The following is a 26,922-nucleotide window of genomic DNA, read 5'->3' on the forward strand; positions in this document are numbered from 1 at the left end:
CTTGGACCAGCGAAAGGCACACAGCCATGCACAAACGTAACCCATGAACAGTGTCTGAATCCCAAATAATTCAATCCAGTGCAAGCCAATCCATCCACCTCCCCATCCCCAGCTGCAACGCAAGTGATGGTGGAATCAAATCAAGGCAAGAACACAACAAGGAGAAGATGACATGCATCCACTTGAATACCCACCCTCCGACCGGCCCGGTCCGACCGGTTCCGACAGTCCATGCGTGTGGTCCGAAGACTTCCCAGTTCGTAGGTTCCCTGTCGGCCCCCCACCCTCGCCTGCCTCGCACGTGACCGATGGAATCTATCTCCCCTCACCGCCCCTATCGTCACCTCTCATCTTTATTCACCGACCTGTGGTTATCACTCTTCCGGATTAAGCTACATGCTTAAAGTAAATAAACGAGACGGTGAGTGGAACCTTTGACAGCAACTACACGGGAGGGACAAGGCTTGAAGAAAGCCCCAAGCAAGCTGAAGAAGACTCCACCCTGCCCTCTCATCTCTTCTTGCTTCTCTCTTTCATGTATATATAACCTAAAAGAGGAGCAGCGAGGGTGTCTAGAAAGGAAGGGTGGGTTTGGGAGATGCAGCAGCACCTCATGCAGATGCAGCAGCCCATGATGGCAGCTTATGCTTCCCCAAATCAAGTCACCACTGATATCATTCAGCAGGTGCGCCGTTGATCCCCTCTTCCTCAACCGAGTTTTCCTTTTCTCCCACTCCTTCAGTTTCTCTGCCCCGGTTCTGTGATACAGTGGTTGTTGATCTTGTTCTTGTTGCTTATGGTTAATGTGAGCTTTTGTCACAGTTAATATTGGTGAATGTTCTTTTCTTTCTGGTGGTGCATTTGGTACAGGCCGCTGGTTTTGTTTCTTCGAGCTTAGGGTTCCTCGACGGTTTAGTGGAAAATGGGAATCTAGTCTTATTGGTTGCTTGGTTGGGCTCTTGCATTGTGATGCTTCTTAAAGAGTGTTATTCTTTAACCTGCATGCGTTAATGTTTCACTGAGAAAATGGCATGTGGTAGTCTCGGATGCTTGATCGAGAATGTCTGTTTTGGTGCATCTTTGATGGAGTTCTTGGTGTTTTGAGAACTTCTTGTGGTGAAATTATCGCTTCCTCTGCCCGATGGTTTTCTCTTCTTCTTTGTTGCTCGGCTAAACATTCTTGTTCTGATGCATCTCAATCTTGAAGCTATTTCTAGGCTAGTAAATGGTGCTCTAATGATCTTTCGGCAGAGGAGTTTCTTCTATTTCCTGTTCAGGCTTCTTGGCATAGAGTTTGGATGGGTTGCTTGTGCTTTTCGGGTGACTTCTATGCAGGGTCCGTTGATGATTCATTGGTTGGTGGATTTTATCAAATATTTTTGGTCATTTAGAATTTCTAGCTGGTTGTTGCTATTTGTGCACAATGATGGTGGTTTTTTTCGTTAAGAGAGGCCTTGGATTGCTCTGTTAGAGAAGAATAATGTACAAATTTTTGTTAGATCTTTGTAAGTTGGCTTGTAGTAGTTCTTTAGTGGGAAAATGGGTTTCATTCTTTGGTCCTACAACATATATTATTGAGTTTTGGTGCTCTTGCCTGGTTGCCTTTTAGTCCCCTTTCAAACTAGAGGAAAAAGGACGACAGCCAGATGGTGGATCAGCTTAAATATCAGTTGACTAGTTTAAAGAAGATCTCATAAATATTGTTGATTGTCTTTTAGATCACCACTCTCTGCTCTATAGAATAAGTTGAAGAAATTATTTTGCCAATGTACTGCCATATATCTTGTTCTGTTAGTTATATTTTTCTTTATATGTGCAATCACGAAGTCTAAGTTTTATTCTTATGGTAAGGAATTTTATTAATAGGGATGAGCAAGATGATGGAAATTAAGATGTATATAACATCCCATAGAATAATTTGACTTGTAGCCACACCATTATCACAAAGTTTTATCTTCCATGATTTATAATGGATATCAATATCCATATGTTCATTTATCATGGTCAAATGAATGAACCTACCACCCATACACATTGTTGAAATGTAATGCATAAATGCATGTCTTGAGCTTTACATAGCCATCAGGCAACAAATTATGGTGTATAATTATAGTAAAATGTAAATAATTATATCGTATCGGCATATCTATCATGGATGTGTATATATCATGCTTGAAAAGTATAATGTAAGGCTGCATAAATGGACTTTCCCCAGATGTATCTTATTACATTGTACAAGCACATGCTTGTATGCTTATACACAATGTTTTCTATACAATTTTAAACGATTGTTTAATTATCTGCAATGCATATATGTCCCTACCATAATTTAATTTATCTAACTCAAGCAACTTTTCTTATTCTCGATGCTTAACAAGCCATGCTTATGACAACTCAAGATAGCTCAATGACAAAAGAAGGCCTCGGACTGTACAGTTTGCTGTTGAATTTGTGGTATGAAATGCCATCTAAATCTTGATTTTCTATTTGCCTCTTTGTTCTGCAGTATTTGGATGAGAATAAGCAGTTGATTTTGGCTATTCTGGACAATCAAAATGCAGGCAAAGCTGACGAATGTGCTGAGTAAGTCCAAAACCTTGGTAATATGCAACAGAGATGTTCACTGTGATACATGTAAAATACAATCATATGATTCAGATCAATACTTACATCCCTTGGGTATGACATGGACAGAGGTGTGAATGCCACCGAAAATTATGAAACAGTCTTATATGGTTCTTGTGATGTTCCATTTTATGCTTAGTTACTTTCTTTTCATGATGAATTAAATACTTCTAAAGTTCTATTAATTTATGGTTCATTTGCAGTAGCTACAAACAAAGGTGCATTTTGCTATTATTTTTCTTATTATTAAGATTACAGTGTCATACATTTATACAACAAAAAAAAAAAAAAAAGCTATCAAGTAGTAGTCATAATATGGAGCTCAAGGAGTATTATAAGGTCTTTTTACAAATTTCATTTTTTTCTCAATCGATAGACACTTTCTAGTATATATTTCCGGTGATGTCTTCATTTTATATGGTTTAATTTATTGTACGTCAAATCTTGGTCCTCTGTACTGATCTCGAATTCTCAATCTCATTTATTTTCTGAATGGGGGATCCTAATCCTCTTTATAAACTTTCTTTGTATTCATTTTATATAAAACTTGTTAAATTTTCATAACGTAAATCTATTCCTTATAGATTTGAGAAAAAAATTATTATATGCACTTATGTAAATCATATTCTGAGAACTGTTGTACTCCTTATTCTACTACAGGAATCAAGCTAAGCTTCAAAGAAATCTCATGTATCTTGCTGCCATTGCAGACAGCCAACAACAAGTTCCTACCCTTGCTCAAGTACGCATCATCACCAACATGTTATTCCTAAATTCTTCTTTCCAGCCTGTGTTTTCATGAAAATGTTTTCATGAAAATAAGAAACATGGTAATCTTTGATCAGATTGTTGGTTTTATGTGAATTGTTTGATGTGTTAGGATCATCTCTTGGTTTTCCACAGGCAAGAGTCATGATTCTCTAGTGTACATTTTCTCAATTCTTAATTAATGAATTTGTTTATCCACTAAACTTGAGAGATAAAAATCCAAAATAATCCACCTCTAGGATTTGATATTCTAGGATTCACTTTTGATCCTCATATATTTCTTTGAAATAGACCAACTCAGTTGATAGTTGCCATTTAGAACTAGAGAGTTGGTTGAATTGAATTGTTTTGATCCTGATACTTTGCTATTTGCACTTACATAAGCTATGCACTGAGTATATGTCAGCATAGGTTTAGCAATAGCAAGTTCCACATGTGTACTGATATGGTCTTAGTGGGCGGTGGCATAAGCAACCCTTGCTTTGCCATACTCAGTTGAACCATATCAATGTTCTCTTTGTTTTACCATTCCCAGATGATTTTTGTTCCTGGCCTTTTTGGTTTAAACTACAAAACCACATAATAGCAATTAATGGCATCAATTTTGATTTTATTTATTTCGCAAAACTGTTATTTGTTTCTAGAATAAGCCGTGTTGTATTCACTGTATAACTTCGATGAACTCTTTTTGGTGTAAAAATGCAATAAATAGAGATTTTGTCAAAGAGAGGCCATTAAACTTCACCGGAAAATTTATCACTTCCTAAATTTTTTTTTTCATCCCTGTTGGAACAAATAATCATGCATCATGAGATGCATGGAAGCACAAACTGAAAGAAAAAGTCATTGCATTAAGGCTTTTTTTTCAAAAAATAATGGAAATTATCTTTTTTTTTTTGTGTGCGTTCAGTATCATTCATCACCTTTCGGTTCATATTAGTGTACACAAAACAAAGTTAATTTGTGATTTAATATGTATCTGAATGTGCAAAGCAAAATATGGTGAGAGGCTGCCTGAGGGAAGTCAAATATCAAGTTTCTCCAATTACAGGGAGTTGTTAAGACAAAATATTGATTGGGTCTTGAAATGATAGGGAGTACCATTTCAAACAAGCCACAGGATCACCAAAATCTTTTGTCATGTAATTACCTCCTCCAAGTCCTTTTACCTTGTTCTTCCCCTTCTTTTCTCTGACATTGCTGCAAAGCCAAACATAAAATTTCTTTGTGTGAAGAGAATCGGTTATGAACATTAACAGTTGAGTTGATGAAAAGATTACTTGCAAGACCAGTGAGACAAAACAAGCACTACTAGTATACCATCCAGACGACATTTATTCAAAAGGGGGAAAAATAATCTATAAAGTAAAATAAGCTAGCAGTGGTTTAAAATTGAAAGTTGAAGCTCTAGCCTTATTCTATGTAATGTCTCCTTCACAAAGGTGAAATTTTTGAAGTTTTGCATCCCCTTCTTGTTTTGAGCTGCATGTCATAGGATATCAGGTTAAGATGATTAGAACTTGATTACAACCATTCCATGAAGTTCCTAAGTTACATACCTCACCATGTTTATTTTCTGTCTACAGTTTCCTCCCAATACTGTTATGCAATCAGGCCCTCGTTATGTTCAATACCAGCAAGCCCAGCAGATGACTCCACCTCAGTCGCTTCTGGCGGCTCGATCCTCCATGCTGTACGCACAGTCACCAATGTCCTCTCTGCAGCACCAAGCAGCACTGCACAGTCAGCTCGGAGTGAGCTCCGGAGGGAACACCGGCTTCAACATGCTTCATGGCGAGGCCAGCGTCGGAGGCAATACGGCACTAGCAGCTGGAGTATACTCTGACTTCGGTGGCCGCAGTACCAATTCAGCGAAGCAGGAAGCAGGGAATGCAGTGTCCACCGAAGCCCTTGGAGGCAACTCGGGACGGCAAAATGGAGATGGCACGGAGCCTCCTTACTTGAAGGGCTCATCAGAGGAGGAAGGGAACTAGGAATCAGCTTGTGCCGATGTCAGTCAGCATCTTAAGCTAGGTAGAAGGTTGAAGATGACTGAAAACTTTCATGTTGGAACTCTTTTTTGTTTTTTTATCGTGTGGATGATTGTACCAGCCGGCATTGACTACGATGAGGTGTAGTATATTGTATCAGATCTTCCTGTTAGTCTCGTTAGACATATAATTAGTATGGTATGGAAGCTTTGTAGATGTATGGTTGAATACTTTGTATTGATTCTACTGAAGTGTTTGTGCTGACCATGTCAAACCTTCTTGCTTGGATGGTAATCTGCAGTAGTGTGATGAATACTAGACTCGAATGATCCAACTTGAGATAAATTGATGAGCTGTTTCATTTGCTGCAATCTGGAAGCAGCAGTTTTCTGCACTTGTGTGCAGTATCTATATTGATTTCTGCCACAGCAATTCATTTGAAGATTTTAATTGACAGTCCCTTTTCACTATTTATAATTTTATTTTATATTCTTGAGATATTTCTCTGTAAATTTTCAACTCCTTCTGTGTTTCTTATCTTTCTTTTTCATTTTTTTGTTATGTTTTTTACTCATAAGTGACCGAAAAAAAATAGATAATCAAATGAGAGAAATAACTTTTTTAGATCTATTTAACTTTTTTATAATTTAAGACTAAGTTTGGAAGATGATATTAATAATCGAGAGATTATATTTAATAAAATTATATCTTATTATTAAGTAATTCTATGAAGTAACAATAACAATCTTTTATCTCTTTATTTGCCTACCGACAAATATGATATAAAACTGCATGCAATGCAATGTTTTTAAGAAAATAAAAATATAATCACATACTAATATAAAATATTCAAGTAATATCCCAAAATATCGTAAGATTTATTTTTCTATTTAATCATCTTCATAATAAAAAAAAGAATTAAATATTAATTGAAAATATCTTTTATATGGAAGTGGAATACATTTTCCAAATTGTTTAATTGGTGAATCAAATGGATCGAGAATAATCCGTGTATGATATCAGAATCATCTTAGGATGGAAGGAAAAAGGATGAACAAAAGATAAATAAATATAAATAAATAAATAAATAAAAATGAAATAAATAATTAATAAGAAGTAGGAGGGCAGCACAGCAAATGCAGGTGGAGCCCTAACCAAATCGGGAGGGCAACCATGTAATATTGCTGCAAATATCGAGCCGGTGGCTCTCCATGTTGACCTAAATGCCCCCTTCCTTAGTCGGCCCCGCAGCCATCTCTTTCCATCGCCACCCCTCCTCGCCTCTGCCCTTTTGCGCTCTCCCCCACCCGTGCCCTCCCCTTCTTCCCTTCTTCGCCCTCTGCGTCCCTCTGCCCTTCCTTCGAATCCCTCCCCTTCCCTCCCGATTCCCGCCCTCCTCCAACGTTCGCCTCTCGTTCCTCCCCGAAAGGAGCCACTCTTCCCTTCTGCCTTGTGAACGAAATCTCGAACCCTAGCTGTTCGTCGTCTTCTTGACTCGTCTACTGCGCCTCGTCCCCTTAAAGCTCGGATCTTGGCGGCGCTCTCCTGAGGCAGACACCGTGGTTGAGGTATTCTTATTGGTCTTGAATCTTTGGCTCTGTTGCGGGAAACAAAGATTGGATTTTTATTCTTTTTATGGCTCTGGTTTTGGTTTCGATTCGAGCGCTTGTGACTCGGCCATAGGTTGTGATGTTTCTTTGGTGCCTTTCTTGTTGTTGCAAACGAATGTTTGGAGGATAATAATTGTTTCAGTTCTCATCTTTTATCTTTGATGTCTACTATGTTTCTTCCAGGTATTTGGATTTTTAGAAGCTGTTGACAGATTTGAGAAATTTCTTCTCTCTTTCGCCAGATTTGGACTAGATGGCCGACCAAGATTTGGTTCTTGGAAACCCTGGCTTAGCCCTCGGCCAGAGCCATGACCTAGTTATCAGCGAGGACCACGGCTTAGGCCTTGGGCAGAGGCATGGGCTCGTTCTTGGGCACCCTCATGACCATGACCTCGGTTTAGGCCAAGCTCACAGTCATGATCTCATGCTCGGGCATTCACATGAGAGCCAACTGGTTCTGGGGCACCACCACCATCATCATGACCACGGCCATGATGACGGCGAGGAGCTGGCTTTAGGGCATAGCCATGACCCCGACCAAGACGCCCTCGCTGCACAAAATCATGACTTGGGTCTCTCGGACAACCATGAATTGGCTCTTGCTGATACCCATGATCTTGGTGTCGACCATAACCTGGACCAGCTTTCCGTTGATCAGGAGCAGGATCTCGCCCTTGGATTGACACAAGAGATGTTGCAGGGTCAGCTAGTAGTCCCTCAGGTATTGCAGGCTCGTGCAGTGATTGTGAATCCAGACCACCAACTCTCTGTAGGCCAGGAGTTTGCCGATGTCAAGAGCTGCCGCCGGGCTATACGTGATGCAGCCATCGCATGCCACTTTGAGATCCAAACTGTGAAGTCAGATAAGACACGCTTTACAGCAAAGTGTTCTGCTGAGGGTTGCCCATGGCGCATTCATGCAGCGAAGCTCCCTGGGGTACCAAATTTCACTATCAGGACCATCCATGAGACTCATACATGCAATGGAATCAACCATCTTGGGCATCAGCAGGCATCAGTTGAGTGGGTCGCCAGCTCTGTCGAGGAAAGGCTCCGAGAGAATCCACACTACAAACCTAAGGAGATACTGGAAGAAATCCACCGCATGCACGGAATAACTTTGTCTTACAAGCAGGCCTGGAGAGGAAAGGAACGAATCATGGCTGCAGTTCGTGGGTCCTTTGAAGAAGGTTATCGCCTCTTACCACAGTACTGTGAACAAATTAAGAGGACGAACCCAGGAAGCATTGCATCTGTCTACAGAAATTATGATGATAATTGTTTTCAACGACTTTTCATTTCGTTCTATGCCTCAATATATGGTTTTGTAAATGCATGCCGACCATTGATCGGTCTCGATAAGACAGTCCTAAAGAGTAAATATCTGGGAACCTTACTGTTAGCTACTGGGTTTGATGGAGATGGTGCTCTATTTCCTCTAGCTTTTGGGGTTGTTGATGAGGCAAGCGATGAGAATTGGATATGGTTTTTGTCTGAACTGCATGCTTTGCTTGAGGCCAATACCGAGAACATGCCTAGGCTCACAATCTTGTCAGATAGGCAGAAGGGCATTGTAGATGGAGTGGACTTTAACTTCCCCACTGCCTTCCATGGGTTCTGCATGCACCACCTTAGCGAGAGTTTTCGCAAAGAGTTCAGCAATTCTGTGCTTGTCAATCTCCTCTGGGGAGCTGCCCATGCTCTCATAGCAATTGATTTTGAAGCCAAGATTTTGGAAATTGAAGAAATATCACCTGAGGCTGCCTTTTGGATTCGACGAATTCCACCACGTCTTTGGGCAACGTCCTACTTTGAGGGAACACGATTTGGACACCTTACAGCAAATATTGTTGAATCACTTAATAATTGGATACTTGAAGCTTCTGCGCTTCCAATAATCCAGATGATGGAGTACATTAGGCGGCAGTTGATGACTTGGTTCAATGAGCGACGTGAGGCTAGCATGCAGTGGACAACGATCCTTGTGCCATCAGCTGAACAACGTGTCTCGGATGCAATAGAACGGGCACGGGGCTATCAAGTTGGACGAGCAAACGAAGCAGAGTTTGAAGTTGTCTCCTCCCATGAAGGCAGCGTTATTGTGGATATTCGCAACCGGTGCTGCTATTGTCGTGGTTGGCAGCTCGATGGGTTGCCTTGTGCTCATGGTGTGGCTGCACTACTGTCATGCCGACAGAATGTTCATAGGTACACCGAGAGCTTCTTCACCGTGGCAAATTATAGGAAGACCTATTCGCAAACCATTCATCCGATCCCAGATAAGAGTCTTTGGAAAGAATCATCAGAATCAAATCAAAATGGTGAGAATCAGATTGCGATAGTTGTAAATCCACCCAAATCGCTGAGGCCTCCAGGAAGACCGAGAAAGAAGAGAGTACGGCCAGAAGATCATGGTCGAGTTAAACGGATTGTGCACTGTAGCCGATGCAATCAAACAGGTCACTTCAGAACAACATGTGCAGCACCTGTGTAACAGTGGGCAGTCTGGTGGTCAGGGTCCCGTCGAAAGTTAAGTAAACTTGGAGTAGAGCTTATGAAGAGTTTATTCTGTTGTTTGCTTTTTTCCTCTGATCTCTAGGAAATGCTCTTGGTTACATAATCTTAACTTGATGACATCAAGGGCAAAGCTGATGTACAGTGTAACGTAATCTTTGACCATGTTGGTTGACTGGTTATTTATTTTCTGAATATTTTCAGGCTACAATATCTTTTTAAATTCTCTTCAGTCTGCTGCTTGGATCAATTTATAAACATCTTGGCATTCACTGATCTATCAGCATGTTAACCATGCCGCTCTTTTGTTAATATTCAAGATATAATATGTAATTGTTTTATATTTTTCTAATAGATGTACAGCTATGATCACTTTCTTTGGATTGCCCCACTTGATATCATAGCCACATTACAGTAATGCATTCGGCAATTTTACTTCAAACGTAGCATATCATTTTGCCGTCTCTGTCATCATGGCTTGTTTCATTTGCACTAATTTGTTGGACCTAATTGATGTTAATGTCATGCAAGAATGTCTCGATTTGCTGATGGAGTTAATAGCAATGAAGTCATCAAATTGAAGCGAACAAAAAAAAAATTGATCATTAATAATCAGATGATGAGACTGGTAAACAAAAAAATCTTTTCTCAGTTTGTCTGCCAGCATTGTGGTTAAAAAGTATTTCTATGTTTCCTTGAAATTTGGGATATCATTCGTGCATTATTGCTGGTTTAAGATGAGTATCAAAGAGTGAGTTTTCGTCCGAAGAAAAGTTGGTTCCTTTGTTCAAGCCATTATTGCACATGAGATGCAACAATCAATAGGACAATTGATGCTACAAACGCTAAAAGATCAAAACGGTTGTTGAAGGTGTCTGTCGATTACAAACTCCATGATCAAGAAATGTTTTACATAGAATTCATGGTTTTCACATAACAAAGTCAAATAAAATCCATTCAGTACCGAGCAACTGTGAGGTTGATACACACGTATACAAATAAGATACAGAATTTACAGCATCAAACATGGCACCATCGGTGTCCAAAGTCCTCAAAAGCCACGGTCAATCAATAAACAAAAACATCAGCTCAGAGCGATAGTACGAGGTCATTTTTGTAAGGTGAGACGTGAGAGGTAAGCTTCCAAGAGCATGTAAAAGCCCACCTCACATCCCCACTCCAGCAAGAGGCTTGGACTTGAGCCCTTCTTTGCGTTTCATATTCTTGGAGCTGTTCTGCAACTTGTTTGTGGCTTCCATGTTGGTGCCCAAGCTATGACAATGAAACCGACCGCATACTCCATTGCAGTTATCTCCTTCAGGTGTGGTGGCTTCGCCGTGGCTCTTTCTTCGAGTGAGCTTGGGTGATTTAGGGCGAGTAGGAGGTACCTTTTTTGAAAGAAAATTACCTCAATTATATAGAATTCAGTGCAAAAGAGTAGTAATAAGCATTATCAAGAAAGCAATCAGCTATAAAGGAGTAACGATTAGAGAAGAAAAACTGGATAAAGTTAGTATCAGTATAATATAATGATGCAACAACATGAAAGATGCTTTATGTAATTAATACCATGCTAACTGGTTATCCCTTTGGAAAAAACAATCAAGTATAATATAATATAATATAATATAATATAGAGCAATAACCAAATTCAACCACATCCTTGATTTCTCTCTTGAAATTAAAACTTATACTTTCTTTTACCTCATGTTGATTCTTGTCTTCAAAGAATTATCTATCATATAAAATTATTAGTACTATGCAATAAGATTTATCGTACCGCAACATACCGCTTGGTATGGGGCGATATGTATCGGTCCAATAGGAGACTGACAAGAACGGTACATTGGTATGTCCCCATGTATCATGTTTCGGTATGCTTGGTACGGCTCGGTACATATTGTACCGACAACTGATCGATACACCGTATAGACCGATAAGGCAAACCATGCTATGCAATTTATTAAGACCAAATAGAGTAAGGACCAATGTAAAATATAACAATGCACACATTAAAGAAACAACAACATGAAGCATTGTGAGAACTGAGAACTATCTAATTATTGTAAATTAGATAAATAGCTTGGACAATTTTTTTACCACAGTTAAATCTGCAAATGAAATTATGCTTAAATGTTAATTTTAACATGCCAAAGCATCCAACTTTCAGCGTTAATAGCTCAAGATGTAAAATGAAAAAGACTCCTTGGTTCTTTCTGTACAGCTAGAAGGTTATACTTCCTAAGTAATGAAACAAATCCAAGTTGATTGCCAAAATATTTGCAGAACTCCAGCCACCAGCAAAATGAAAAGTATTATTTGAAGATCTTAACATTTAAGTAATATATGTGCTTTTATCATTTTTTAATTACTAAAAATATTTAAATACAAGTGAGTCCAAGCTTAAAGAACATACCTTCTTTAGTTCCACCTTAGGAGGAGGGCCCTCATGGTAGAAGCTAGGCATTGGGTTTGCCTTAAAAGTCAACCTCTTCCTAAATTCTTTCAGAGCTGCCTCTTGCTCTTCCTGGAAAACTTAGGAGAATTAAAACTCAACAGTCTTCAAGTCATGCATTTTCCATAAAAGAATGTTTATTAAACTTGTTCAATTTGGAATTTATTCATAAGCATGCCCTGATAGAGAATCATCTTAACTTTACAACATTATGAAGCATATTCTGGTTCTAAGTCAAGAATTTGATTGTATACAACATTTCAATTTCATTTTTTTTTTTTTCTCAAACTTAAAAGTGTTCCACAACATATTTTCCTTCTTTTCTCTGGTCCATTAGACCCCCACTCTTGTGAGGCCTCTTCAAGATGACTTGCCAGCATGATCTTGTGTACAACTGTCGACTTCGTAACTCCCAATTATTTATCATGTTTGCAAAATGTGAGTAATATCTAATGTCTAATAAGCATGTTACAATCACCAAAATGATGCTGGATACTAATTACACAATGTTGTGAAAAATCAGCTGGCTCTCCTGCATCCAAAGATTAGAGCAAATTTTTTGTGCAATGCTGGAAAGAACAATCAAAGGAGACATCATGCGGTACTTGTGCTCATCTTGGAATGAGCATGACTAATATGCAGCCAATGAAATAAGGAGATAGAAGACAGTTAAAAAAGAAACCATGGTACTTACTCACTGAAAAGGAGTATGAATTTTAAGTCCTTTTCAATGTAAACAGTTGAAAGTCTATACAACATGGTGGGCATCCAAATAACATCAGTCTCCTACACATGGTTACCCTAGTAATAGTGTTATATTAAATAAAATTCAGCTTTGGCGTCTACTAGTTATTATGATCTGTTTTCACATGTCTAAGTTTTATGGAGCTTCCCTTTATGTTTGCAAGGTAACTAGCGAGATCTTAAGTTCTAACAGATCCTGTAATAAACATACTCCACAGTGGACATAAGATAACTTCCCATGCACCATTACCGAGGAGATCAATAGACGCAAGAAAGCATACCCTTATTCTAGCTTCAGATTGGTTTTTCTCTGCTTCCAGAGCCTGGTGTTTCTGTTCCAACTTAGAATAGAACTAAACAAAAGAGAGGATAAAGGGAGCTTAGATTCAGTGGATTAAGATGATAAACAATCGAATTGCATTTAGCAGCTAGAGATAGTACCTCCTTCCGCCTTTCTGCACGCTCATTACATCTGAAAGTAGGGGCAGTTGCCACAGTTGTCCGGCCTCTCATAGTTCTTACAGACAGTGCAGTGCTATGAAATATTTAAGAAACTAATACAGGTCTTTAAAAGATAGACATTGTCAGAAATGCAACTAGAAAAAGGATACGAAGCAACAGAGTAAGAATCCTCATTGTCTGGATAAATTGTGTTGTCAGGTTGCAAAGGCTTGCTAGTCATGGGAGGTAAGTTACTCTGGAATACATTGCAAACAGTCACGATTAATTTCATGATGGACCAATCTTCAGGTTCTCAAAACAATTTAAAGAGAAAATAAAATGTTTTCAAGCATGTCACCACTTGTAAAAGTGATCACCACTTGTGGCCCTTCCATAATTTTTTAAAGGTATGCACTGTGCACCATGAAAAGTTATTTTCTTAAATAAAATTGAAACCAAGTCTTTTGGCTTTGACAAGATTAGATATCACTACTTATGGTCCTTCCATAGTCATTTAAAAAGTATGCAATTTGCAACATGAAGTTAGGATGTTTGCTGACTGCATATCATCAGGTTTGTCTCCATTGCCAGTTACCTCAGAAATAAAAGCTCTATTTCCACCTGAAGCACGCTTTTCAGTTGCAAGAGAGAATGGTCGAGGAACAGTGTGGTGAGATTGTATATTTCCAACATTAGCAGGCCTTGATGCTGCTAGCTTCTTCTGAACTAATGACTTCTGGGTCCTATGCCTCTTTTCTGCTGTATTCTGACCCAAACTTAAATTTCTAAGATGAGGCACTTCTTGTTCCTCATGAGAGTTCTCATCACCCTTTGTGTTGTTTATCGCTCTACCTGACTCAACAATTGCAAAAAGTTTGCTAGAAAGATCATTAGCTTGATCACAAACAACTAAATCTGATTTTCCACCCGTAGCCACTTTTATGATTTCCTTACCCATCAATCTGCAACAAAGTGACTTAATAGATCAAATTCCTGCAGAAGACGGCAACATAAGAAAGAAAGGAATTAGTATATGTGCTGCCAATAAGCAATCATAAATAACATAGTTACCAATGTTTTAGTCACCATAGACTAGCCTCATCTTGCACAAATTAACCAATGACAAAGCTGACATGAACTTAGTAAAATGCTACCTATTTAAGGATTTGGACATTTGATGTGCAGCTATCTTAGCTACCTAGTGAACAGGGACTCCTTTATGATATTAAACAACAATAACAAGGTCGTAAGTTCCAACTATTTGAAATTGGCTACATAAATTCTTTTACTGTTAATAAAATTTATAAAAAATCATATGTTTAGTTAAGCTCAGAATACTTAATTCTTTATTTATAATTTCTATTAAAGTCTTTCTAGATCTTCTTTTATTTCTCTTTATACCACTAGCATTACTCATTTCAGCTCTTTTGACTATTGCATCCAAAGGTCTTCTAAACACATGCCCATACCATTTTAAATGATTTTCCTTATATTATCCTTTATTAAAGCGATACCTAGTTATTCACAAATAAAAATATTTCTTTTCCTATCCTTCGTAGTAACTCCGAACATCTATCTTGACATTTTCATCTCGACAAGACAAACTTTTTGTATATGTGGTTTCTTAACTACCCAACACTTAGATCCATAAATCTTTGGCCTCACAACTATCTTATAAAATTTTTCTTTTAATCTCAAAGGTATCCAATGATCACACAAGACTCCTGATGCCCCTCATCATTTTAATCATCCTATTTTTACTCTATGAATAATATCTTAATCGATTTCTCCATCTTATTGAATAATTTATCCAAGATATCTAAAGCTTTTACTTAAAGGGACATCTTACCCGTACAACCTAACTATATTCTCATGTTTATTCATAGAATCATTAAAATTACATTTTATATATTCGGTTTTAGTCCTACTTAATCTAAAACTCTTAGTTTCTAAGGCTTACCTTAATAGCTCAAGTTAATAATTAATTCCATTTAGGCTCTCATCAACTAAAACAATAACATCAGCAAACAACATATACCATGGAGGTCTATCATGTACTTGACTAGTAAATTCATCCATTATCAATGTGAAGTAGGAACTGAATGCGAATCCTTAATGTAATCCTATGCTAATAAGAAACTCACTAGACACGCTCCTTATAATTCTAACACTAGTAGCTACATCATCATACATATCTTTAATAACATCAATATAATTAGTAGATGCACCTTTATTTTCTTAAGCCCATCATAGTAAATCTCTAGGAACCCTATCATAGGAATCTCTAGGAACCGTAGGCCTTCTATAAGTCAATAAAAACCATATGTAAATCTTTCTTTTTCTCCTTATACTTTTTCATTAATTGTCTGAATAAATAAATAGCTTCTATGGTTGATCTTCTAGGCATAAAACTAAATTGATTTTCGGATAAATTTGTTTTAAACCTTATTCTATTTTAGATAACTCTTTTCCAAAGTCTCATAGTACAGCTCATGATTTTAATTCCTCTATAATTTGAATGTCATTCTTATTTTTATAAATTGGTACTAAAAAATTCTTTCTTCATGTAGCAAGCATCCTTTCGAATCTCCATTCATGAGGTATTAAAAAGTTCTTTATGATATTAAACAACTAAGTCAAAAAGAAACTAGAATTCTAGAAAGGTAGAACCTAACAGCTAAAATAAAGACTTTCATGGGGGTGAATGAACATGTTGCAGTTGCTTGTCTTAACCAATTTACTTCTTAGGACTTTGTTCGAAGGGGAAAAGCAAATCCATCTTCAATTCAAAAAAATAATATTTAGTGCACAAATTTTTGTTCAGTATTTTGGTTTCCTGTAATCTAAAACAAAATCAGAAATCATATTCTCTTCACCCCATACGTATAGGAGGGAAGAAAAATAGACCTGTAACAGCAAATGAATACTAATACATCATCCTATACCGCAAAGAAACAAAAAATGGTTTCAAACTTTAGACTGCTTGTATATTTTGCTGTATACAACCAGAAAATACAAATACCAAAGCAATTCATCGCTGTCTCCACCAATGAAAAATAACGCTCTTCAGACAGAAATAATCAATAATCCAAGAGACTTTATCAGATTATGGAAGCAAGATGTTAGTTTACACCAACCTGCAAACGCCACAAAAGATAAGATGACAGTCTAGGTTCAAATTCTTTCCCTGACAATTATCAGGAAAAACTGATGCAGGCAAGTCGATCCCAGGAGCAAAAACTTGAACAAAGAATTAAGGTTTAGATACGGATTCTGTAGGACGCAAATTTTGTGTGACATTTAAAAGATCTCAGTTCTGAAGCATTCAATGGAAGAATACAGTTTTGTCACGGCAACAAACTAATGTCACCTTAAGAAGACGCCTTTCCCAAATCTTTCTTTTCTTCCGTGTCACTTTCCTGCCCTGTACTTTAGAAAAAGATTAGGTATTTCTTTTTCTACATTGATTCTTTCATGGAAAAACCAGACCAATCAGAGAATATGACAATTTGACAATCAATCGAGGTACTTTTGATGTTCGCCACTGAACTTCTTAAAGAGAAAACTTGGCAGCTATCAACAAGCAACTAGCATCAGCAATGGCGAACATTATCGGAAGTACTGACTCGGAGGGCAATAAAGTTAACGCAAACCAATTCAAACCGAGAGGAAGAGATAAACGAGAGAGGAATCAGACGAAAGAAAGACATCTGCACTTACCTGCTTAGACCTAAAAAATCAATTTTTAATGAAGGCAGGATCAATAGAATATTAAAGCCGGAGAAGTGGAAGGAAAAGAAAACATTATCTTCAACTATGTAGAACACGAAGTCAAAAGATTGCATCAAAACCATGCGGCACCAACATTCCCCAACAAATCCTTGCGCACATTCTCAAAATGCCGATTCAGGAGGGATCAGAAAAGCTCTGATCGAGAAGAAATTAGCAAAAGATTCGTACACAGAAGAGACGATCCCAAACGTAAACCGATCGTCCCCTCGAGATCAAGCAGGAACCGAGATTGAACCGCTCGAGCATTCGATTCGGAACAAGAAACGTGTCAAGAATCTAAACAGGATAGAACGAAAGGGAAGGGAACAATGCCTTGAAGTCTCGCCTTCGTTTATTCCTCCCGGGATCCTTCTCTTCCCTCCTCTACCTCCTCGTCCGCCGCCGTCGCCGCCCTCGTCTCCTCTCGGTGACGACACCGAGCTCTGTTAAGCTAATTTATACGGACTCGATTTCTTGACGCCGTCAACTAACGGCAGTCAATCCATCTCTTGCGAGGTGTGCGTTCGAGTTCTTCGCAGGTAATGCGGGGCCTTCGTGTCATATTAGGTGGCAATGATCACCGGTGACGGGACACCAGAATAACCCGACGAAGGAACTAATCCGCTTAATAATGCTTTCTGTCCTTCTTCATTCGAACCCCATCAGCCACCTCCCATACGATTTCGCCCCGCTGTTCGTCTCCAATCACGGAGGGCGTTCCCGAGCGGGTAAACAATGGGTACAAATAAAAAGCCGTTTCGTGAACTTCGATTAAATAACGAAAATGCCACCGATTATATAACGGGAACCCTTATCGGAAATAACGGATGTTACATTATATCTTCCGTTACATAGTAACTTTAATCTACTAAATTATTATGCCACTTCTTTTTTTCTTTTGTTATAGTAATAGTGGTAGGTTAGTATGGTGAATAAACAAGGAAAAATAACAAATATCCTGAGAATTGTACTTTTACTATTACAATAAAAATTGTTGACCTTGACTTCCCTCAATTTTGACTTTGTCTTCACATTCCTTTGACCTTCAGGCAAGTATGAAAAAGACATTATTTTTAGATACTGTTATGTACAACACCCAAAAGCTATTATAAACATTTTTTTGGTGACATGCAAACAAGTATATAGTATATATGTGATGATGAATTCAAATGGAATTCAGCAACAGTAGAAGTAAATAGAAAAATAGGACAAGAAAGGCTCTACAACACATTATGTGACCTAATGATAAGGATTAGCAGTGAATGTAACTTTCAAATGAGACTTAATTACAAAGACAAGAAGAAGAGATTAAGAGTAAGAAAGAATAACCAAGGATACCCAGGGGTTCTCAACCCGGAAAGTGACGCCATCTTAAACCTCGATGCGATCCACAACCTTTACCTCCGGGAGCAGCGGGACCCGTCGATTGGGTGGCTTCTGGTCCCATCCCTGGGTCCGTGTCAGGGTTCTCATGTCGTCGCTCAGAGACCACCAGGGGTGCGCCATCGTGGTGGGCCACCACCTCAGGCTCATCTGTCGGGTGCATCTGTGGGTTTGGTTTGCCGGTATACGTAGTGAAAGAAGGGACAGCAGTCCATCATCAACCTTGACAATTGCTTGCTCCTTAATCCTGCTTTTGATAAGAGAGTCACAACATAATCCTCTCTCTCTCTCTCTCTCTCTCTCTCTCTCTCTCTCTCTCTCTCTGATTTGCTACTTTTAGATTGGAGAGAGGTGTCGGTAGGGTGCAAGAGAATTGTCATGTACATGAGTAGCTGGGTTTGATTGGATGATGTCCTGTTAGGGTGAAGGAGAATTATCAGAGTGCACAATTTGAGGACTAATGCAGCTGTAAGGTTGTCTCTCTAGATTGGCATTGCTTGCATAATTGACAGTCTTCAAGTAGAAATCATCGTCACTATGAGGTCAAATAGGCATGCTTAGATTTGGTCACCTTCTCAATGCTAGTTTGTGCCTGTCATGATCTAATAAAAGTCTATAGCAACATTATAATTTTTTTGGCTATCACAAGTCTAATTATGCTACTATTAGGAGCATTGGTTAGGGAAAGAGGGATTAAGCATCCACTTGTTTGAAGTCTCCGTAAGCAAAGTATAAGATCTGTGATAAGAATCAAACTTAGTTTATTCACCCTCTTTCTTCCAGAAGCTGTGTTAATGGATTGTAGTCAGAAGAAGGCCAACTTTTGTCTCATTCACTATGGCTACACTGAGAACTCTCTCTTTTTCCTGCCCTTTTTTGACAGATTAGAGAAAAAAGAGATTGTTTGATTCTTCCTTGGCCTGTTTGATCTCATTTAGAGACTCTCATGATTCTTTTCTTTTCTTTTCTTTTTTTGGTGGATAGAGAGATGGGATAAGGATTTGACAATAATCCAGCATCCTGAAGAACCTTGAAGAAACAAATTTGTGAGATCAACATCAGAATTCACACAGGTTTAATCGACTTCTCTTGAGAAAGCTATTGGAGGCTGGAAGGTATCTATATGGTTAAACTCTTGATGTCAGATAAGAGTAAGAGGGGAATGGGAGTTGGCAGACGGTGGTGGGGGAATACTGTCAGCACACCACCAAGTTTACTTGTCTCATCACATTGAAAAGTTAGCTTTCAGATGGTTGATGGAATTATCCATCTATATTTGCATCTTCCTCTAAAGCATCCATCAAACATCACTTCCCAGATCAAACTAGGATTTCCATGGTCTCCATCGAACTGAGTTGGTGGTGGTGGAAAAGCTTGTGGATTCCTCTACCTGGAGTTCTAGGAGCACTTTTAGCTGTTTCCATGTCTCCATATAGCTTCCAGTTAGTGTACTGATGCAATGAGTCACTAAACTTGTGCTTCTGTAGGTGTTTCAACTTGAACAGTCAAAACAACTGTTGAAGAACATAAAGAGGCCAGCCATCATTAACTGAAATGTAAAATGAAAGGTGTTGGTCTTTACAAGTTTGTACAAGAAACCAGCACAACTCAGAAGCAGCAAAGACTGCAAGAAGAATCCAAGGGAAGCACCAGACTTGTGGTACTGATAGAGAGATGTGATGGAAGACATGGCATCCGAGAAGACAACACTGAAAGAATGAGGTTCATGGAAGTTTCACCAGCGCAGAGAAGCATCTCACTACAGAGACATGGTGGTACCACTATGCATCACAAGTACCAGCATGACCCTTATCTTTGGCCACAAGAGTGGCCTGGTGGACAACATGCAGGCAAGCACTGGCATGAATGAATAATCCACCAAACAGACAGAGTGGAAGAAAAATGAACTTGAGAAACATGAATTCTCACTGCTACCTTCCAAGACTGAATCTCCTCCACATTTTTATCTTGGTAAGTTTGATTTTAATTAAACATATACAGGCTTTTCCAAGATAAGAACGATGAGACACACGAGGGAAATTGCTTCTGGGGGAAATCCACTTGTAATTTCCCCCTCCCCCGACTTACAAAAAGATGCTGGACCTTTGAGAAACTCATGCTCAACCACGTGAAGAGACGACACAATCACCCAAAAAGAAGGGTGGTGCGCAAGATGATAAGCGGGTGCGTTTGTTAATGATGAAATATTCTAAGACCTCTATGTCTGGGAAGAGTGGGTAAGCAACCTGGCATGGTTGTGCTCGCCTTCGTAAGTGACGATGAGCATTGAGGGGTCTTCCAAGCACCTTTCGACGTGTTTTCGTGCAGGGCAGCCTCTCATACTGCTACATTTGTAGTATCCCCTGCAATATTTTAAATGTATTTATCCCCTTTTAGATAAAAAATTCATTTGCAAAAGACAACAAAATGAAAGATATAGTGGTTTCAGACACTATAACATAAGTCCAAATTTAACAAAGGATTCAAAGTGTATGCTTCATGAAAGATACATTTTTTCGCTCTTGTAGGTCACTACTTCAAATGTTTGGTATGAGAAAAACCAGAGCCGAGGATACGCATAACAATCTGTTATTGCCCAAAGACTGGCAAAAGAACAATTTCGACAAGAATATTGTGTGCACGATTTGCATTATAAGCACAAATGTGCCTACTTCTTAACTTAATGGTTATTCTTGAAACTGATAACTAATGAAAAACATAGCCAGTAAATTGAGTTTAAAGAGAATATTTGAGATAATTTAAGCTCAATTTATAAGTTCTACTAAGGTAAAGTTGACAATCGGTGAAAAAAATGATTGTCATTGCATATTGAGTCATCTTAAGATATGCTGCACGAAGCAAATAAATTAAAACAGACTAATATATAGAACCCAGAAACAACTAAGTGCACAGTCACATCTATCCAGAAATTTGCAGCAACTCAAAGGAAATCAACAAACCATGTACACGAGTATTGGCATGATACCTAGGATGAGGAGAGCCCTTGATTGGCTTTTGCCCATACTTCCTCCATGAGTACTCGTCAGGAGGGATATCAGCCAGTTTATTGCTGATGGCAGGCACCTTAATGGATCTCTTCACTCTCAGTTTCCTACAGGTAATACAAGTAACTATTATTCGATTCAATGCAAAGAACATCAATTCCAGCACCTGAGTGAAGATAACATCCATGACCTCACCTCCTCTTCGAGCAATGACACCGGCCAGTTGTTGCACATTTGCCATTTCCATCCTCCCCTCTGCATACGCACCTCCTCTTGGGAGGAGGGTGCAGGTTAATTGGATCAGATGATGCTGGTCCACCGATCAGATGGAATGGCTTTCCATCCAAGCTGGCCATGCTTCCATCCATGCTTAGCGATGACACAAAGGACCTAGTTGTCGATGCGGATGGTGTGTGGCTAGAGCTCTCAAATTTGAGATTTATGGCACTATGACTCCTCCGAAACATGTCAGCCTCAAGCTTCATCTGCTGATGAAGCTGAAACCTTGGATCATTCTGCTGCTGCTGCCGCGGAAGGAACTGGTACTGACTTGACGATGAAGCTTGCAGCCCAAATTGGTTCTCGAGAAAGCTCCTCCGGTTGATTGGGAGGGGGTTTCCAGAACTTGAATCCAAAATTTGTATCTTGTTCTTTAAAATATTTCTTGGGGGTAGTTGAGGTGGGTTGGGACAATGGTCCATCTTGGATCCCAGTTGACTGTCTGAGAAGAGCTTACTGTTGGAGGGGGATCGGACTTTACTGGCAATTCTAACTCTTCCATGGCCAGCACTGTTACTGAGCAAAGACACCACTCTCTTGAATCTTGAAACAGCATCCCCTGTCCCTGCCAACAGGTTTCCAGATTGGACTTGATCTTGAGACTGGGAGAGAAGGCTCAGAACTCTGTGGCAGCTGTCCACCGCAGCTCTATTAGCTTTCTCCACCTCCTCCATCTTAAAACCAGCGCTCTAAATCACCCTCAAAGATCCCATATTATTAGCACCAGGCGCATCTGACAAATCACAACCGCACTTCATCAGGAAGATCTAAAGATTAACATCAAAGAAACAAAAATTCGATTTTGATGAGGTTTCACACTGGTTGTCTCTCTAGAGAGCACCAGATATGATCGAAATCGAAATTATTGGAGGTGTTGGGTATGAAATTGGAGAGAAGACATGTTGTTTCCCAGCAAGTTTAGACTCCGAACCTAGTTCAGCAGGCAGATCCTCCAAAAACCAGTCTACCAAACGATTCATCAAGATCACATTTTTTCCATCAAACTGGGCTCAAAACATCAGAAAAGAGTCTCGTTCACAATGATTACACGTATTCCGACAAAACAAAGAATCAAATATTTAGCCGAAGAAACCAAATCCACGGCGGCAAAGGAAAGAAGGGGATGAGAGGCGGGATCAAAGAACTGACCTTGAACTTGAGGAAAGAGGGGGGAAGGGGGAGGGGGAGGGAAGAACCTGAGAGTGCTGGTGGTGTTGGCCTCCCGATGACGTCCGTGGGATTGGAAGGTGTGAGGAAAACAACAACCGACGGGTTGGAATTCTTTTTCCTCTCCCCTCCACCTCTCCTCATTATTACTTTAATACCCGAAGCCAGAGAGAAGAGTAAGCACCGAGAGGACGCAGGACTCTAATGTTAAATTGAATATTATAGGGGGTTTATCATAAAATTTAAGGAAAGCCATTTTTTCCGGTTTAGTCCCTGGAATTCTCAGTATTCCTAAATTCTACACCATCCTGTTTCATCATGGGAGCCGTCACCCACTTCTTTACCCGTGCAACGATTGGCTAGAGTGCGGTGGAGCTCAAAAGCAATGGTCCTGCTTTCTGGGTAACTGATTGATCGTCACATGTAACTTTGATTTGTTTTCATTCCATAATATATTTTATTTGTTTTCAGAAGTAATTAAAAATAATCAATCTCAATGGATAGCAATATTAGATTTGTTTGTTTTTGTGCAACTCATTAACCGTTCTAATAAAAATATAATCAGTAAAAGAAACACTAGAATTAAATTATTGTGTAATTTTGACTTTTTAAGTAAAGTTTGGTAACTTTAGATTTCACCAAGACAAATATGAAATATAAATATTGGGATGATTTTTATGATCAATGATATTTTATTTTTTTCTATTATTTATGTAACGAAATTTAGTATACCATATCTAGAAACAAAAAAAATCATTAAATATAAAAATTATTATTTTAAAGATCATCTTTTATGAAAAATTACTTATTTTAATTTTAATTTTTTTATTGAATCATTTGTTTGTTTGGGTAACAATATATAAGAATTAAAATATCTTTATTATATTAATGCAAATTAAAATATGAAATTGACTTAAAATGCATCTGAATTTTTTTTTTTTTTTGAAAAAAGTTTGGATCAACCTTAGTTTGTTTGGGTAAAATAGACAAGAATATAAAATATCTCTAATGTATTTAGCAGCATATTGAGTTTCACATGATATTAATGTAAATCAAAAACTTAAATTAACTTGAGATGACTAAAAGATTAATTATGATTACATACATTATACTCAAATCAAGAGGAATGCTCACTAAAATCACTAATTTTAGAGGGATATATATGCAAAAATATTGACAAAATAAAAAAGCACAATTTGCATGCAAGGTTATTTAATACCTTAAGAAAATGGATCCATGAACCAATCAATGTCTCCATTATTTGTACATTTGCTCTATCTTTCTGTCTTATGTGGGTAAGTAAGAACCAATAAAATTAGAAGAAGGGCAAACTAAGGTTTCTATTCAAATCCAGATTGAGATTGGTGGATAAACAATGATGCACTCGATAACGACTACACAATTCAATGATGATACATTGGTGGGAAGCTTGTCTAAGCATCAACTTTAATTGGGTTAAACAGCCTCTAAATCTTGGTTTCAACAATGTAGGCATTGAAGCAAAGACTCCCAAAATTATATTAAAAAATGATAGTAATTTTGTTCTTTCTTAATGATTGAAAACTTAATTTTATGATGCCATCATATTCCATTGTTATCCAATTATAAAATCATAAGAAATATATGAGGATTATGTAATACAATCTTAACAACATGGTAAATTTGGATGATGATAAGAATAAAGAAAAAGAAGAGAGAGAGATGAGCAAAATATTAATGTAGTATTCATTCATTGGCCTTTGATTTGATCCATGAAATCGACTATTGATTATTAATATCAAGAGATAAGTGGGTGGAAATACTATGACACTTCCATAATAAGAATATCAAATGTTCTTTTTAAATTGCTCATATTTCATCACCTTTTTTAATCATTTTATATTTTTAATAATATTATTAAAATAAAATTGATGATTTATTGAATTTTTTTTAGATTTTCTTGGATAATATCTCTCTTTTTTCATTTGATATCTCTTTTTTTTCTCTAATATTAGTTACCAATGTCTCTTTCTTCGAAATAAAGGTAGCGGGTGATGATAGCCTCGATGAGGTGAAAGTAATAATATTTTCTCGAGGAGAATGAGGCTATTATGACGGACCTCGTGAAAGTAAGATGACTTCGAAATAATCAATTATGCTTACTCAAAGAAAGAGGTGACGATGATTAGGAGTACGATCACCATAATCAGGGAAGAAAGAGATATTGATGGCAACCATAGACATTTATGATATTAGAAAAAAAATAAAAATATCAAATAAAAAATAAAAATGGAAGGCATCATCTGAGAAAATTAAAAAAAAAAAACTCTAGCAAAATTTTTCAGTGAAATTTTCTTTCTCACATTTGGACACATAGATTTTTTAGAGGTGCGAATACTTAAATCTCAATCCTCCAAAATTTGTTTGAATCCACTTAATGCTTTTGCATAAAGTTGAAGGAGGAGTTCTCGGTGTGAAAAAATCAAAGAGAGAGAAAAGAAAAGGAAAAGATTCTCTCTACCGCTTTCACAAGATTATGGAGCTTTTGAGATCATTGTGTCGGACGCCAATTTAAGCGGCACTTCCACATGGGTTTGACTTCGATGATCCCTCTTCTCCAAACGACGCCGTTTGTTTGGGTTGGAGAGGTCTAACATGGGTCAACTACTTCGAGGTTGGTTCTTGTTTTCTTATTGGATCCAATAGATTTAATCTTATTTAAACGAAGACTCAAAAAGAAATTATAGGACTTATACAAAACATAATGACATTTCATATTAAGAGTAGATTTTCGAGGAGGAGAAGTATGAAATCTGATGAAAATAATATATATAATATTAGATCATCCAAAAAGAAAAAAATAAAATATGTGTTTCGAGTTCAAACTCATGTTCGAATCGATAAATACCGATCATATTTACTGTATATCATCTAGAGGATATCAGGTATTGTAATCTATTTTTATGGCTCAGTGTAGAAGCCATAAATGAGACGAGTCAAAATTGTGATGATGATTCCCATGATCTGATCGAAAGTCAAAATTGTGGCTCTTTCTCAGTCAAAAGCCAAATATTTTGAGTTCAAGATCAGAGTTGAAAGGGCAGTGTTGAATCCCAAAACACGCATGAGAGACTTCTTTTCTAGAATAGTGAGAGGGAATAAGGTGTATGATTCAAACAACAAATGATTTGTCTTTGAGGAAAGCCAAAGATAGAGTGCAATTATCTTGACAAACTTTAAATCTATCACTAAGACAATGCAGTGCTCCTACTCCACTTCAGCCAAAGAAGCATTCATGGCTCCCTTCACTTCATCTCCTGCCACCTTCACCACGCAAACAAACCAATCAATGTCTGTTCGTGATGATTGGATTACACAACCATCGAGAAATGTTCTACCTTCGTTTCAGTAGCCACTTCCACCGACAAAACCCGGCCGGAGAAGCTGGCGCTGATGGTGGTGGCCTTCACTCCCGTCTGCTTCAGGCGATGTAGAGCGGAGAACACTGAATCGAACGACGACGAACGACTCTCGGGTTGCACTTTGATCGCCGTTTCTTCTGCTTCCATCACGTTCCCAGATATCATCACCTCGAGCTCCTTGTTGCGTCTCCGTAGCTTCTCCCTTGCTTGCTGCAGCTCCTTCACGTTCTCCCAAGCTGCTCGAACAACGGAGATCTTGTCACCCTGCAATATGCATCCTCTGATGTCAGGTCCAGAATTAGGTTTACTGTATCTGGAACAATATTGAGACCTTTGATCCGTGAGATAGCATGAAGCGGAGGTCAGCGAACCCCTGGCTCAGCCTCTCCCTTCTCCGTCTCTCCTTCATCAGATGCCGAAGCTCGCGGCTGTTCCCTGCCGTCTTCTCCTTACAGCTCTCCATCCTGACGCCCATGACGACGGTCTGCCAAAACTGGATCATTCTCCGGTGGATATTTGAAGCGCCGCCACCCATACTACCAGAACCCGCCGACATGGCCGCACCATCGCACGCTTTGTACCGGACGAAGGCGGACTGCGGCGGTGGCACGGCCGGCGTTGACAGCACGAGCGGGCTACGGAGGCATTCCAGGAGGTCGAGGGTGTCGGCCAGCGGCGAGAAGGCCCAGCTGTGGATGTCGTGATGGTCGTCCTCGTGGAAGGGGAAGGCGTCCATGGTAGCTTTCCCGGCCTTTCTTCTGCTTCTCT

The 26,922-nt window shown here is 38.6% G+C and overlaps 5 protein-coding genes across 16 annotated transcripts; 2 read left to right on the forward strand and 3 right to left on the reverse strand.

The window, feature by feature from the left end:
• The first annotated feature begins 461 nt into the window (after window positions 1–461).
• On the forward strand, window positions 462–5,630 carry LOC135619557 (GRF-interacting factor 1-like). Of its 3 annotated transcripts, none has more exons than XM_065121673.1 (5): window positions 462–685; window positions 1,218–1,355; window positions 2,507–2,583; window positions 3,286–3,367; window positions 4,980–5,630. In XM_065121673.1, the coding sequence occupies exons 1-5, from the start codon at window positions 599–601 to the stop codon at window positions 5,385–5,387; spliced, it is 792 nt and encodes a 263-aa protein (XP_064977745.1). In that variant the 5' UTR covers window positions 462–598; the 3' UTR covers window positions 5,388–5,630. The 3 variants fall into 3 exon arrangements, with proteins under 3 accessions (XP_064977745.1, XP_064977746.1, XP_064977747.1); XM_065121674.1 differs by having other exon boundaries at window positions 464–685; window positions 1,278–1,355; XM_065121675.1 differs by lacking the exon at window positions 1,218–1,355 and having other exon boundaries at window positions 472–685.
• Window positions 5,631–6,658: 1,028 nt separating this feature from the next.
• Window positions 6,659–9,731, forward strand: LOC135619558 (uncharacterized). 2 transcript variants are annotated; one of them, XM_065121677.1, is made up of 2 exons: window positions 6,659–6,952; window positions 7,237–9,731. In XM_065121677.1, exon 2 carries the CDS (start codon window positions 7,248–7,250, stop codon window positions 9,486–9,488), a length of 2,241 nt encoding a protein of 746 aa, XP_064977749.1. In that variant the 5' UTR covers window positions 6,659–6,952; window positions 7,237–7,247; the 3' UTR covers window positions 9,489–9,731. The 2 variants fall into 2 exon arrangements, with proteins under 2 accessions (XP_064977749.1, XP_064977748.1); XM_065121676.1 differs by having other exon boundaries at window positions 6,660–6,952; window positions 7,178–9,731.
• A 639-nt stretch (window positions 9,732–10,370) lies between these two features.
• On the reverse strand, window positions 10,371–17,410 carry LOC135619559 (protein WVD2-like 3). Of its 6 annotated transcripts, none has more exons than XM_065121683.1 (8): window positions 17,266–17,406; window positions 14,103–14,141; window positions 13,744–14,000; window positions 13,319–13,404; window positions 13,149–13,242; window positions 12,989–13,060; window positions 11,925–12,035; window positions 10,371–10,896 (listed from the first exon to the last, which is right to left on the reverse strand). In XM_065121683.1, exons 2-8 carry the CDS (start codon window positions 14,104–14,106, stop codon window positions 10,675–10,677), a joined length of 846 nt encoding a protein of 281 aa, XP_064977755.1. In that variant the 5' UTR covers window positions 14,107–14,141; window positions 17,266–17,406; the 3' UTR covers window positions 10,371–10,674. The 6 variants fall into 6 exon arrangements, with proteins under 6 accessions (XP_064977755.1, XP_064977754.1, XP_064977753.1 ...); XM_065121682.1 differs by having other exon boundaries at window positions 17,253–17,406; XM_065121681.1 differs by lacking the exon at window positions 17,266–17,406 and adding an exon at window positions 16,286–17,217.
• A 2,833-nt stretch (window positions 17,411–20,243) lies between these two features.
• On the reverse strand, window positions 20,244–22,881 carry LOC135584598 (probable WRKY transcription factor 21). Of its 4 annotated transcripts, XM_065121686.1 has the most exons (5): window positions 22,783–22,855; window positions 22,518–22,590; window positions 21,503–22,319; window positions 21,289–21,414; window positions 20,244–20,665 (listed from the first exon to the last, which is right to left on the reverse strand). In XM_065121686.1, exons 3-5 carry the CDS (start codon window positions 22,258–22,260, stop codon window positions 20,521–20,523), a joined length of 1,029 nt encoding a protein of 342 aa, XP_064977758.1. In that variant the 5' UTR covers window positions 22,261–22,319; window positions 22,518–22,590; window positions 22,783–22,855; the 3' UTR covers window positions 20,244–20,520. The 4 variants fall into 4 exon arrangements, with proteins under 4 accessions (XP_064977758.1, XP_064977756.1, XP_064977759.1 ...); XM_065121684.1 differs by lacking the exon at window positions 22,518–22,590 and having other exon boundaries at window positions 22,783–22,881; XM_065121687.1 differs by lacking the exon at window positions 22,518–22,590 and having other exon boundaries at window positions 22,736–22,846.
• Window positions 22,882–25,896: 3,015 nt separating this feature from the next.
• On the reverse strand, window positions 25,897–26,922 carry LOC135618449 (transcription factor BHLH148-like). Its single transcript, XM_065119318.1, has 2 exons — window positions 26,486–26,922; window positions 25,897–26,418 (listed from the first exon to the last, which is right to left on the reverse strand). The coding sequence occupies exons 1-2, from the start codon at window positions 26,888–26,890 to the stop codon at window positions 26,104–26,106; spliced, it is 720 nt and encodes a 239-aa protein (XP_064975390.1). The 5' UTR covers window positions 26,891–26,922; the 3' UTR covers window positions 25,897–26,103.

The sequence above is a fragment of the Musa acuminata genome, chromosome BXJ2-8, assembly GCF_036884655.1.
Source record: "Musa acuminata AAA Group cultivar baxijiao chromosome BXJ2-8, Cavendish_Baxijiao_AAA, whole genome shotgun sequence".
Taxonomy (NCBI): Eukaryota; Viridiplantae; Streptophyta; class Magnoliopsida; order Zingiberales; family Musaceae; genus Musa; species Musa acuminata.

Coding starts and splice junctions, on each gene's coding strand:
- LOC135618449 (XM_065119318.1), bottom strand. CDS start 26,890: ATGGACGCCTTCCCCTTCCACGAGGACGACCATCACGACATCCACAGC. Junction 26,419..26,485: donor TGCTATCTCACGGATCAAAG/GTCTCAATATTG, acceptor TGCATATTGCAG/GGTGACAAGATCTCCGTTGT.
- LOC135619559 (XM_065121680.1), bottom strand. CDS start 14,106: ATGGGTAAGGAAATCATAAAAGTGGCTACGGGTGGAAAATCAGATTTA. Junction 13,061..13,148: donor GTGCAGAAAGGCGGAAGGAG/GTACTATCTCTA, acceptor TCTTTTGTTTAG/TTCTATTCTAAGTTGGAACA. Junction 10,897..11,924: donor CTAAGGTGGAACTAAAGAAG/GTATGTTCTTTA, acceptor CTTTCAAAAAAG/GTACCTCCTACTCGCCCTAA.
- LOC135619557 (XM_065121673.1), top strand. CDS start 599: ATGCAGCAGCACCTCATGCAGATGCAGCAGCCCATGATGGCAGCTTAT. Junction 686..1,217: donor CCACTGATATCATTCAGCAG/GTGCGCCGTTGA, acceptor AGCTATTTCTAG/GCTAGTAAATGGTGCTCTAA. Junction 2,584..3,285: donor AAAGCTGACGAATGTGCTGA/GTAAGTCCAAAA, acceptor ATTCTACTACAG/GAATCAAGCTAAGCTTCAAA.
- LOC135619558 (XM_065121677.1), top strand. CDS start 7,248: ATGGCCGACCAAGATTTGGTTCTTGGAAACCCTGGCTTAGCCCTCGGC.
- LOC135584598 (XM_065121684.1), bottom strand. CDS start 22,260: ATGGAGGAGGTGGAGAAAGCTAATAGAGCTGCGGTGGACAGCTGCCAC. Junction 21,415..21,502: donor TGTCATTGCTCGAAGAGGAG/GTGAGGTCATGG, acceptor TATTACCTGTAG/GAAACTGAGAGTGAAGAGAT. Junction 20,666..21,288: donor AAGGGCTCTCCTCATCCTAG/GTATCATGCCAA, acceptor AAAATATTGCAG/GGGATACTACAAATGTAGCA.